The 12,390-nt window shown below is 57.1% G+C and overlaps 3 protein-coding genes across 3 annotated transcripts; all 3 read right to left on the reverse strand.

Annotated features, from left to right (window-relative positions):
* Nucleotides 1-655: 655 nt before the first annotated feature.
* B4GALT7 (beta-1,4-galactosyltransferase 7) lies at nucleotides 656-3,635 on the reverse strand. Its single transcript, XM_054168365.1, has 6 exons — nucleotides 3,530-3,635; nucleotides 2,779-3,135; nucleotides 1,913-2,138; nucleotides 1,560-1,643; nucleotides 1,287-1,391; nucleotides 656-1,126 (listed from the first exon to the last, which is right to left on the reverse strand). The coding sequence occupies exons 1-6, from the start codon at nucleotides 3,574-3,576 to the stop codon at nucleotides 971-973; spliced, it is 975 nt and encodes a 324-aa protein (XP_054024340.1). The 5' UTR covers nucleotides 3,577-3,635; the 3' UTR covers nucleotides 656-970.
* A 488-nt stretch (nucleotides 3,636-4,123) lies between these two features.
* On the reverse strand, nucleotides 4,124-7,914 carry LMAN2 (lectin, mannose binding 2). The gene is made up of 8 exons (XM_054168556.1): nucleotides 7,747-7,914; nucleotides 7,551-7,669; nucleotides 7,337-7,454; nucleotides 6,979-7,058; nucleotides 5,711-5,872; nucleotides 5,222-5,336; nucleotides 4,797-4,916; nucleotides 4,124-4,642 (listed from the first exon to the last, which is right to left on the reverse strand). The coding sequence occupies exons 1-8, from the start codon at nucleotides 7,886-7,888 to the stop codon at nucleotides 4,482-4,484; spliced, it is 1,017 nt and encodes a 338-aa protein (XP_054024531.1). The 5' UTR covers nucleotides 7,889-7,914; the 3' UTR covers nucleotides 4,124-4,481.
* Nucleotides 7,915-9,000: 1,086 nt separating this feature from the next.
* LOC104303931 (ADP-ribosylation factor-like protein 3) lies at nucleotides 9,001-11,193 on the reverse strand. Its single transcript, XM_009904627.2, has 5 exons — nucleotides 10,857-11,193; nucleotides 10,656-10,772; nucleotides 10,464-10,514; nucleotides 9,484-9,669; nucleotides 9,001-9,387 (listed from the first exon to the last, which is right to left on the reverse strand). The coding sequence occupies exons 1-5, from the start codon at nucleotides 11,169-11,171 to the stop codon at nucleotides 9,340-9,342; spliced, it is 717 nt and encodes a 238-aa protein (XP_009902929.2). The 5' UTR covers nucleotides 11,172-11,193; the 3' UTR covers nucleotides 9,001-9,339.
* Between the last annotated feature and the right edge of the window lie 1,197 nt (nucleotides 11,194-12,390).

A 12,390-nucleotide genomic window follows, 5' to 3' on the forward strand; every position in this document is an offset into this window, starting at 1 on the left:
CACCATTTCACCAGCAGCCCAAGAGGGTGGCCAGGCCAGTCTGGTGATGGAGAGTTCTGCCAGCATGGTGGCAGTGTAGGGCCAGGCAGCTTAAAGCAAGTGGGCAAGACCTGCAGTCTGGCCCCCCTACAGCCTTGTCTCTCCCTCATCAAACCAAACCCTCCTGTTCCCACTTCCAAGAGGAGCATCCCAGCCCCTGCCTTGCCCAGAGAACCATGTTCCACTCAACTCAGGTGGGTTAAAGGCAACTGTCCTAATTCCTGCACTTTAACAGCACTAAGTGCTTCCCAGGACACATCACATAAGGCCAGAGCAGATCCCAGTTCCCCATAGGACTTCTACAGGGGATATCAAGTTCTTCAACCCCCTCAAAAAGTTTGAGGCAGCACATACCACAGAAGACAAGCAAGGATGACAGCAGCTCCACCAAAGTTTTCTTCCTTGCTCCAAAGAGCTGCAGATACTGGAGCTCAAGGCACAGCTCAACCACAACCACTTCCTGTAATGAAGCAGCCACAGTACAGCCCAGCAGCTGAAACACAGGCACTGTCTCACTTGGAGCCCATTTCAAACCAGCTTGGCCTCTGAACCAGGGCAGATTGCCTTCTACACAGTGTAGTCAGGGCCAAGCCAGAAACAGGTGTACACTCACAACTCACAAGTACCCTGATAGTTCTTTATTGTCCTCTGAGCTGGGGGGCAGCTCAGCTGTGTCCAGTGCAGGAAAACTCTCCTGCACTTGCCTTGGGAGGCAGCACCAGCATCCACAGCAACACCACCGAGTCCTGCTCTCGGCCTCTTCTGTTGGTCCCAGCAAAATCTGACTCTTGGCCTTTTCTTTTCTCTGCATCTCACCAGCACTGCCAGTGCTTGTCTGCTGCACAAGTCCTGCCTGGTCCTAGCAGCTTGGCAACGGCCCCAGTGTCTCAGCACAAGCACAGTGCACACAGCTGGCATATGGGAGAGAGGCTCAGCCAAATGTGCACCAAGGGGTCTCGTTTGTGTCACAGTCCAGCAAGATATTAAGGACGGTGCAAGGGGCTCCTGCCACACTCAGAGCTGTCCGTGACTCGATTCGGTATCTCACGTTGTTCAGACCTCCTTCCCGATCCACCTTAAACTGTTCCTGAAGAAGAGAAAGACCAATTCAGCCCACACTGGCCTCCAGCAGAGGGGGAAGCACCCAGTGCCTGGGGAGGAAGGACTTGAGCAAGGAGGGGTCAAAGCATGTTGGTGATCACAACCTGAATCTCCTACGGTCCGCCTCGACCGCTCCGGGGTCTCACCTGCTTCTGCGCAGCAATGCGCTTCTGGTCTCTCTTCCTCCAGGCTGGGTCATGCAGGTGCTGGAAAGTCTCATACCCGGTTGTGATTCCAGAGGGACGGCGAACCTGGAAGGAGAGCGCTGCTTCTGCTGAGCTACTGTAACACCTGCTGCACCCGCAGGAGAGTGCAGAACTGCCTTCCCCAGGTCCCAGCCTGGGTGGCTAGAGCTGGGTGCCAGGTGGGGAGACAAGGAGAGTAGCATCTTCAAACTATGAGGCTCTGGGATCCCTCACCTGGAGACCGGCTCCTTTGATACGCCGATAAAACTCGTCATCTTCCCGGCCCCAGCCCCAGAAGCGGTTGGACATGCCATTGCACTGGAACAAGAGGGGAACAGCACTGGGCAAGGTTTGGTCCAGCACAACCCCACATGCCACAGAGGAGCAGACACCAGCATCACAAGACCTAAGCAGCAGCACAGCCTCTCCTCTTCTGCCCCACATCAGCTCACACTGCAGTCTCTGTCCACAAACCATTCTGATTCCTTTCCCCGCTTCCCAAACAGAGAACACAAAACAGATGACTGTTCACCAAGACAGTAGCATAACCCCAGCCCCTAACTGGCCAGGATGTCCGAGGCACTCACCATCTCATAGTGCTGCTTGGTAAGCAGAAGGATGCCACCCACGTAGGTCTTATAGTGGTAGAGTGGGTGCAGCTCTGGGGATGCCACATGGAAAGGCCCTGCCTCTGGGAAGCCATAGTCCAGCTGCTCATTGAGGGGCAGAAGATCAACGTCGTGCATTGCGATATAGTCGGTGTCATTGCCACTCTCCAGGAAGCCCACATTGATCAGGGATGCCCTGTTAAACCTGTCCAAGACCCCAGGACTCTCAGCACCATGCACAGCAGCCACCATCCTTTCACATCCCTGTACTGCGTCCCTCGGTGCCAAACCTTTGGTACCCGAATAGGAACACAAGCAAACAAGGCATTCCCTGCCTTCATGGCAGTGTCACAGCTGCCCACCCTGAAACTGCGCCCATACTTCTCCTGCTTCACCCTATGTTCAGCCTAACAGCAACACACAGTGCTACAAGCCTTATCCTGTCTAAGGCCAGCTGGGGAGCTCCACAGCACCCACCAGGGCTGCAGGCAGGTACCAGACAGCAGAAACTAAGCAATGGGATTTCCAAACACCCCATGGTATTGCTTTGTATTTCAGTGTCACCAGCTGGTTGTTACCATAGACACTGGGGAGAAAGATGAAATATTTGGGAGTGGACAATTCTCCTCTGCTTTAAGGAAAAACAAGTTACCACTTTGTCCTCCTATAACCTCTAGAATGAGTAAATTTGGGCAGAGCATCACACCCCAGCCCTGACTCCCTGTTGTCCAGGCCCTCATCTTCTCCACACAGCAGAGGCAAGCAGGAAACTCCCTCAGAGGGAACGAGGACTTGGAGAAGGGCCCCCTCACTACCTTATTCTGTTGAGTGGAGGGAGACACTACCTGAAATGATCCACCTGGTTGAGGATGAAGATGTGATGGCGGATCCTCTTCTTGCTCAGGAAGCGGTGCATGTAGGGCACGAAGGCCAGCAGCTCCTCAAAGCGCTCCCGGAACGGGACGAGCAGTGCCAGGCGGTGGGGACCCCACGATGGCTCATCCTCCACTGCTAAGAGAGGGGCCTGGGGCGGGCAAGGATGCTGGGGAGGCCCCTGGCTCTGCCCACCACTGGGCACTGGCCCCTCGCCTGAGCAGCTAAGTTGGAGCCAGAGCAGCGAGGCAAAGCCCAGAAGCAGTGCCAGGAAGAAGAGCGGGAACACGGAGAGCCTGCCAGGCAGCAACCCCAGCAGTGGCGGGGACCTGGGGCACGGCGCGGGGGTCAGCGGCCGCCGGGGACCCCCAACCCCGCCGGGACACCCGAGCCGCAAGGATACCTCACCCATCGGGACCCCCCACTCCACCGGCCACCCGACCCGCGAGGATACCTCACCCATCGGGACCCCCCACTCCACCGGCCACCCGACCCGCGAGGATACCTCACCCATCGGGACCCCCCACTCCACCGGCCACCCGACCCGCGGAGTACCCCCCACCCACCGGGAACCTCCCCACCGACTGGCAGCTTCAATACCGCCTGCTGGCACCCCCCGAGCCGCGGGAACCCCGCACCCTCCGGGATGCCCAGGACCCCCCACCATCCCACCGGGACCCTCTCCACCCCTCCCTCCTCGCCGCCCGGTGCCGCCTCGCTCACCCGCCGCCGCGCAGGCGGAGTGCGGCCCTGCGGCGGGCCGGGCCCATGGCGCCCGCCCGCCGCCGCCGCCGCGGGACACGCTGGCTACGACCCCCCCGGAAACACGGCCCAGCCCCGCCGTTCCGCCCCGCTCCCTTCCGCCCGGCGGGGCGGGCCCGGGGCGGGCCCGGGCCTGCGGGCACACACGCGCCCGGCAGTCCGCTGCCGACTCTCCGCTGAGGGACACCCCCTTCCTTGGAGCCGTCGTGGTCCCCCACAGGCGCCTCCGGAGAGTGGCCCCCACCTCAGTTGCTCCGGTACAGCCATCTCAGCGACAACCACCGAACTAGGATCCCCCGGACGCAGCAACATCCACCCTCCCAGCCCAGCACTAACCCCCAAGGACCACCTTTCCATCGGCCCACTGCTCCATGCTACAGCCCTCCCCCGCCGCCAAGCGCGGCAACATCCCCGGCCAGCCCCAACACCCAAAGACATTCCCCTGCCTGCTCCCAGCTGCTCCATACAGTACCCACCCTTGTCTCTTCCAGCCCCCACTGCAAGCAGATCTCCCCTTTTTCCCCTCCAGACACAACCAGAACCACAGCTGTTGTCAGTCCTTTAATGCCCGACTCACAGCCTCCTCCCCACAGCACCTTCACATTCATAGCCGCAGCAGCCGCTTGCTCCCCACCACAGTCAGCATAGCAGGTCCCATCTGGGAGGGACAGCACTGGAAAAACTGGGGAGCGAGATCCATGCTCCTGCACTGCAGCCCTGTGGGGAGCACAGTGGACATTGTCTCCCTTGGTCCAACTTGCCAGACACCAAGGGCCAGGCAGGGGTTACAGCCACACAGAGAGATAAGAAAATACTTCTGATATTTCTCAGAAACAGCTTTTAGAAACCACAGTTTTTACATCTCCCCATAGAAAAGATGGGTTTGGGCACAGGCCACAGCCCAGGTCTCCCTCTAGTAGAAACGCTTGTTGCGCTCCTGGCGTTTCTGGAAGACCACAGCTCCCACCACAGCACAGACGATGATGCCCAGCAGTGCGCAGAGCAGGAGCAGGAACACCTTCCAGCCTGTCAGAGGCCCACTTCGGAAATTCCCTGTTGGGTCATCCACATTGTCTGCAAAGACAAGAACAGCTAGACACCAATCCAACCTCAGCTTCTGCAGGGCCTCAGAGGGTGTCACAACTCTGATGCCTTTCAACAGGCCTTTATAGGTCCAGCCTTGACTTCCCAATCCTTCACCAAAGGTTTCTAAAGTGCAGAGACTTACCTTTGGGTGATTTAAGGAGGCTGACACTAGGCTCAATCTTGGTCCAGTCAACAGTTTCATCTTCTACAGGGTGCTCCACCATGAGCTGGAAAAGCTTCATTGAGATAATATCATGATTGTCTAGGGGGGAAAAAAAAAAATCAGCACCAAACCCTGTCAGAACCTGTAAGAGATGTCCATGTGCTCAGAGTACCCCTAGGACCATACACTGCCAGGTTCAAGTCTCCTTCCCTCTCAAACCACCCTCACACCCCAGGTATAAATCTGCATTTCGAGATCTTCTGTAGCTCTCAGATGCCGTAGGTGCCTATCCAACAGGGTTTCAACAGTTTAACAACTGAGGGAAAAGAAACCACCCAATGCATCCACAGCATTACATCCAGGCTCCAAACAGCAGGTATTCCTGCAAGCAAAGCTCTTCTCACCAGACAAATCTCCAGTGCCAGCAGAAGCACCAAAGAAGTAGCCAGTTGGCAGCTGAACTCCTGCAATGTCAATGCAATTCTTCCATTCATTCTTGTCTTCCACGTCAGTCATCACCTGCAAGGCCAGGGGAGTGTTACTCCAGAAATGCATGCCACTGTTGGCCTGGGTCAGAAAGGGCCTTAAAAATCATCTGGTGGCAACCACCCTGTCATGGGCACAGACACCTTCCGCTAGGATCAGGTTGCTCAAAGCTCTGCCCAAGCCTTGAACAAGTCCAGGGATGGTGCATCCACAACTTCTCTGGGTAATTCATTCAATGCCTCACCACCCATCCCGCCCACCTGCAGCTCTTTTGAAGCCAGAGGTGCAGGAGAAGCAGACAGCTGACCCTGGAAAACCATCTCCAGGTCACCTACTGACACAGCAACAGCAGCCACTCAGCACTGACCCATCCAGCATGTGAGATACCCAGCTCCACACCACCTCACCGTCAGGCGGCCTCGGGAGTAGCGGATGGCAAGGAAGGTGTCATGGTTCTGGTTCCGAAGGTCAGCCGTGCACCCTGCCAGCTCCGTCCAGCGCCCATCCTTACTGTGGTCGTACGTCAGGGAGCCATTGTTCACCATCGCAGAGATGTAGGGGAACACACGCTGCAGAGAGGACAGAGCTGCTGCTTTTGGTCTGCAGGAGCCTTCAAGATTCAGACCAAGAGCCTCCTCCTTTTCTAGAAGCCTGGTCAGAACCTCAGTGAGAGCAGGATCTCAGTCAGGCATGGCAGCAGAGCCCCAGCTTTGCTGCAGAGTTGCGTATGGAGGACAGAACACTGTATATGCAAACCTGCTTCTAAATTGAGCAACAGCTTGTTCTAGGTAAAACAGAGGAGCTATTTCTGATCTTCTGTATCAGGTCCCCACCTGCACCCATACCAAATTGTGTGGCCAGGAAAACAGGATGGCCCCAAACTTGCAGAGTAAGCACCAGACTGGGTAATAAGTGTAAGAATGGAGCATAGGACCCAGAATGAGCAGAAGCCTCACATAAGCAGCTTAACCATGCTCAGGGCTTTGTAGTCAGTAGATTATCTACACCAGGAGAGGCCATCTGGAGGCAAGAATTTACTTCCCAGGGAGCATCAAGACAGTAGAGAGATGGGTAATTTCCAGGTGCTTTGACTTCAGTATCTCATTTTAGCGCCACAGATCCCACAGCAGTTACATTTTCTGACTGTGCAATAAAAAGATCCACAAACACAGAGCAGGACAGAAGAAAAGGATTACAAGCCCGCATAGAACTGATCCCACAACGAATTCTGAAGCAAAAAGCCCATTAGGAATTTTTCTTTTAGAGGCAGCCAGGTTGTAAACAGAGATTAAGGCCAAAACCAACATGGAATGATCAACCAAAGCACAGAGAAATTCAAGAAATGACACTTGAGATGAATATACTCTTAGGTTAACTCCTCTAACTGAACAGGTGGTGCATAGTTTACATTAGCCCTGAGCCATCCTCTCCTGCAGAGGGGAAAAGGCCTTGGAAACCTCTGTGCAGTCAACAACGGCAGAAAATGGAACAAGGCCCTTCTAATCTCTGTTAATGCACATAGAAACTCTTCCTTTTACCAGCTCCCATGACAGGAGCAGTAGTCCACTCTCATGCAGAGAGATATTTTTCTTTGGTCCTGGCACTAAGCATGCAGAGTACAAAGCAAATAGGGAACAGCCTCCTCAGTACTGACCAAGCTGCCTGGACTACTCACCTCTGTCGCTTCATCATTGGGATATGTATCAAGAAAAATAGCCAGTCCATGGAAGTTGTCCTTGCTGCCAAAAACAGGACCTGGAACAGGGCAAAACATTAGAAACTGAAGGCTCTCAGACAGAATTTTTGCTCAGAGGTTTCTACTGAAGAGAGCTACAAGAAGTGGTTATTGCCAGGCAGATAACTGAGCACCTGTTCCCAGCATAGCACATATAGGACACGTCATCCCCAGCTAATGAAACTTGACAGAGGGGAACTCAAGCACTCTCCCTGATGAGAAACTTTCCAGTACGGGGTACGTGTGGGTGCTGGTGAGGCCTCAGCTCAGCCAGTCTGCCCCCAGCTGCACACCATACCTGGCACTAAGCGCTCCTGTGTGTACCACAGTGCCAGGCCGTCCCCGTGCAGGTTCTTCTTGCCGGCTCCATGGATCTTGAAATGGACATGGAGCTCCCAGTCTTTGAGGAAGCACGGCTGTGGAAAGAGGCCACCCAAGGGTGTTACGGCGAGACTCGGGAGAGACGCTGAGGCCGCCCCGAGCCCCCGCGGGTCTTCCCCCATGGCTCTTACCACGCGGTTCCAGATGGAGCCCTCTCGGCTGCGCTCGTCGGGCGTCAGGCGCACGTACTGGCTGGTGACCATGGTGCTGCCCTGAAAGTCCCATAGTGGCATCGCGGCGGAGCCGGCGCCTGCAATGGGTAGAGAACGCGGCTCAGCCCGTGCCGCCGTGGCCCGTCCGTCCCGTTCCACCCAGCCCCGCGCTCACCCTGATACGGCTTCATCAGCGAGTGCTCCCGCTTCAGGTGCTCGCTGTTGCCATCCGTAAGCTCGGCGGGCGCCAGGCGCGGCCCGGCCACCACCAACAGCAACACCACCGCCACCAGCAACCCTCCTGCACCCGCCGCCATCCTCCACTTCCGCCTTGCGGCGCGCCACTCCCACCCCCGGCCTCGCTCGGGAATGGCATCCTGCCCTGCCAATCAGAAACGCCCACACCACCGCGTTCCCGCCTCCACCGGCAAGGCGTCACAGCTGCCGGCCTATGGCAGAGGAGGGAGGCGGGGCTCGGGAAGGAGTGTAGCTCCCGCCGTGCTCTGGGCGGGCAGTTGGGGAGGGGGCGGGAGGAGCAGAGGGCGTCCGCCGGCACACATTGCGCAGGTGCGGCGGCGCGCGGCATGCCGGGAGCAGTAGTCCGCTCTTCCTCTAACTGCCGCTCACGTGCGCGCCTCGTGCCGCCCGTGGGACGCGCCGCCCGCTCCGGCCGCTCTAGCGCGACGGCTCCCTGCAGCCTGTCGCCATGGCAGCCGCGCACACGATGGCGGCGGGCGTGAGGGACACATGGCTCTGCTCCGGCTTGCAGAGGAATGGTCTCTGCCCCAGGAATGGCCCCAGCCTGAGCTCCCGCAGGCCTTGTCAAGCAGCGGGGCGGCGGGCAGTATTGTCCCAGCACCGCGGGAAGGAGTGGCCAAGGCAGCACTGAAGTCACAGGCAGCTTTATTGAGGACCGCAGGGCAGCCCAGGGCCTGGCACAGCAGAAGGCTCCCTGCTCCACTGTGGCTTGTTTCCCACCCATCCCTAGTGGTGTGGGTGCTCAGCCATGGCAGCTGTGGTGGCTGGGGAGCTGCATCTTCCAGCCCTCAGGATGGGCATCTTCAATGAAGTGACAGAAGCTGCAGCTCAAGTGTATTCAGGGCAATGTGGCTCCCATGGGCTCTTGCAGGCAGGTCCTCTCAGTGGCTTTAACCAAGGCTGTCATCAAGCCTCTGTTGGTGGCTACCCGGTCAGGTCCTGTCTCTCTGTGCTTGTCCCCGGTGCCATGCAAATGTGGGAGCTCCTCTGGCTATCAAACATTCAGTATCTGAGGGTTTTCTGAGCCAGATGCTGTGTCTGGGGCAGCACCAGTCACATCCTACAGGAGCAGAGGGTAATACGTGGCATTTGGTTGGCTATATGTGCCATATCTGAGGGCATAACCAGTGCCGCAGTGGGATGACAAACATGCCCTGTGCAGTGCATGCATTGCAGCAGCCTCTGCAGGGTGCGCCAGCAGTGCGGATGGATGAGTTCTGAGCAGGTTCTCATTCTGGAGGTGTGCAAGCCCTTGACACATTGAGACGGGCTTCTCTCCAACAGCACAGCGGCTACAGGAAGGTTATGGAGTACAAGGAGCCTGTGGAATCCTATGAGGCAGGGAGAGGAGAAGCCAACTGATTAGTGAAAGACTGGGTGGGAAGCCAATCTGAGCACAGCAGTCTGAGGCTCAGGGCCAAGCCAACCCTTTGGGGGAAGTCTAGAGACCAAGCGGATTGGCCATGGCTTTGGGACCTGCAGCTCAGTCCTGTCTGGCACTTCACAGCTCTCATTTCTTCCTGTTCATGATCTGGCTGGAAATCCAGTTCATCCCATCCTGCAGGGAAGAGAAATGTGTGAGAATAGCCCCAAGAGCATGTATGTCCTTGAGTTCTCTCCCAACACTGCAGAGCCTGCAGGACTCCTTCTCTACCTGCACTCCTTCCCCAGACAAGGCTGAGCAGGCCTGGATCTGCCATTCCCGGTCCCGGTAGGTGTGGAGGCTCAGCCCTTCTGCGATTTCAGCTGCAGGTGCTGCAGTCACTAGGTCCTGCTTGTTGGCAAAAACCAGCAGTGGGACCCCTGTGAGAGACTCATCCTCAGTGAGCTCTGCCAGCTCCTGCCAAGAAAAGATCATCTTCCAGGGCTGCTGTTCACTGCTGCCTTCCTCCAGAGAGCTACCTGGACACTTGCCTGAGCTGCCCAGGGTTAGCTAGGGCACTTCAGTTCCCCCAAAGTGCTTCAGTCCCCTCTCTCCTTTGCTTTTATTGCAGCCAAAGAAGATGTGAGGTCATGACATCACTACAGAGAGGCATGTGCCCCTACAGCTCCATCTGCCCTGAAGAGAGCTTGGAAGCTGCAAGCATTACTACCTGAGGGCTGAAGAGCTCCTGGCATTGAAAGTCTTGGGCAAAGGGCAGCTACAGGAGGCTGCTGTCAGCCCTGTGCTGTCTGGCACACCCACGCTGCCGTCTGATGCCAGTACAACCAAGGCTGGCACGCATTCTCACCTTCCCCCTCCAGCTTTGTTCCCAGGCTTTGCAACTCTGCATTCGCTGCATTTGCTTGGTCATATCACTAACGTGGTGCTGGGGAGGTGTGAGGAGAGCTGTTAACTGAGAGCTCATTCTCACCAGGGGCAGAGTCACCCCTGGACCAGGTACCCCTGGAGCATCCCACCTGGCTCAGGAGGAACTGCTGGGCACAGATCTACTGTAGAGTGGGGTGACTCTGTCTGCTGAGAGTCTGATCATGAGCCCTTCCCACCTGCCTCTGGGGACAGCTTCCCCCCTACAGCATTGCAGCACCACAGTAGAAAGCAACCTTGCTCTCTGCTCCAGTCTTCAAAGAGCTTATGACAGATGGGTCTGCACCTCAGGACCCCACAGCCACCCCCCAGTGGACCCCTCATACCTGCCCTGTCTCCTCAAAGCGCTTCTGGTCTGCGCTGTCAATGACATAAATCTGCCATGGGGACAAAAGGGACGGTCAGCTGCTCCTCCTCGCCTGGCTGCACAGCCCTCTGCCTTCTGCGGGGGCCGTGCACAGGGGGCATGGCTCTCCATACACGGGGCTAGGGGGCGGGGAGGCGGCCACTCCACTCACCAGCAGGTCTGTGCTGCCCAGATATTTCTTCCAGTAGGGACGGATGGAGCGTTGCCCCCCGATATCCCAGACGTTTAGCTTGAAGCCATGTGAGTGAACGCTCTTTATGTTGAAGCCCTGAGTGGGGACAGAAACTCCAGTGTCACCCAAGAGGGCAGTAGGACCACCCTCCCACTGCCCATGGTCCCCAGCAGCACCTACCTGGGTGGGTGTGATGGTGCTGATCTCCTCGGATGCCAGGCGTTTCAGCAGTGTGGTCTTCCCTGCGTTGTCCAGTCCCAGCAGGACAATACGGAGCTCCTGCTCCGGGGAACCCTTCAGCTTCTGGATGACGGAGAGCAGCCCCTGGGGGTGTGGAATGCTGGGGGAGCCCTGCAGGGTACCAGGTGGCTGCAGAACACCCTCATTTTGGAGGGAGGAGCTGGGTGCACTGTTGGCCATGAGTACCCTGTGTCTATGACCTGAGTGAGTGTCAGAGCTTGGCTTCCAAGATATCCAGGCTTGAGGTGGCCCCATGAAAGGGGTGCCCAGCCCAAATCCCTCCTTGAAGTGTGCTGCCCAAGTCCTGGGAGCCCTGCCTGCTCCTGCGTGTGACGGTGGGACAAGTCCAGGATACAGCCCTGTTCCTGCTCTGCCAGGGTGCTTGACACCACAGTCAGAAGCTGGTGCCAGCATATCCACCCCGGCACACGCAGGATGTCATTGGTCCCCACTTACCTTCTGCACATCACCCATGGTCTGGAAGTTGCTTTGGCCCGTGGCACACCTGGGGAGCTGCCGGGGGCTCTTCCCCAGGGCCTGCTGGTGGCTGTGTGACTGGCATGCACCCTATCCCCAGGGGAGGAAGAGGATTACGGGCTCCAGAATTAGCAGCTGTTTCTCCATTTACCCACAGTATTAAATAATGCCCTCGGCAAATCCCCCAGCCAGCTGTCGCCCCGCCGTCGCCTACCCCCAGGATAAACCAGGTCCTTCCAGGCTGGGGCACTGGGGCACAGGGTGTTCCTCTCCCCATGGGGCCAAGCCCCAGCTTGGGGACAGCAGCACCACAGGAGGGTGCAGTACCCAGACACCACAGGGCTCATGACAGGCAGAGCAAAGTGGTGGGATGGAGCCATTCAGTGTTGGATCCCAGGAGAGGCACAATAGCCCCAGCCTCCAAAGGGTTGATCCAGGCAGTGGAGATAGGCCACAGGCATGGCTGTGCACAGGGCTGGTACGGCTTCTCCTGTGAGGTATGGTGCCTCAGCACATCCCCTCATCCCACCCCACCCAAGCAAGATAAGGTATCACCAGCATGCATGAGCTGCCTCCTGGGAAGGTAGCAGGAGGTAGTGCTGAGACTGGAGGTAATGCTGAGGCTGGAGCTTCTCAAAGCCACATCATCTCCTTGCTGCTACACAGGGGAAAGCATCACACTCTGGAGCAGGTCAGTGTCTGGGCTGTCAGCAGCCAGAGGGGATAGCACAGAACAGGGGTGCAGAGGGACACAGGCCCTTTCTCCAGCAGCCTACCCCAGCCCAGGTGGGGTGAGGGGCTCATCTCTTCACCATTTGGATTAAATATATTAATTAAGCAGTATCTTTGATTCTTGCATGCTGCAGTTTGGTCCTTGGATCAGGTTTCCTAGCAGAGAGGTTAGCCTTGTGGTGAACACCGTGAGTCACACACTCTTGGTAAGACATTTTTATTTATAACTCCTGTTGCAAAGCCAAGCCAAACAATACAACTACAT

Source organism: Dryobates pubescens, chromosome 16 (assembly GCF_014839835.1).
Source record: "Dryobates pubescens isolate bDryPub1 chromosome 16, bDryPub1.pri, whole genome shotgun sequence".
NCBI lineage: Eukaryota > Metazoa > Chordata > Aves > Piciformes > Picidae > Dryobates > Dryobates pubescens.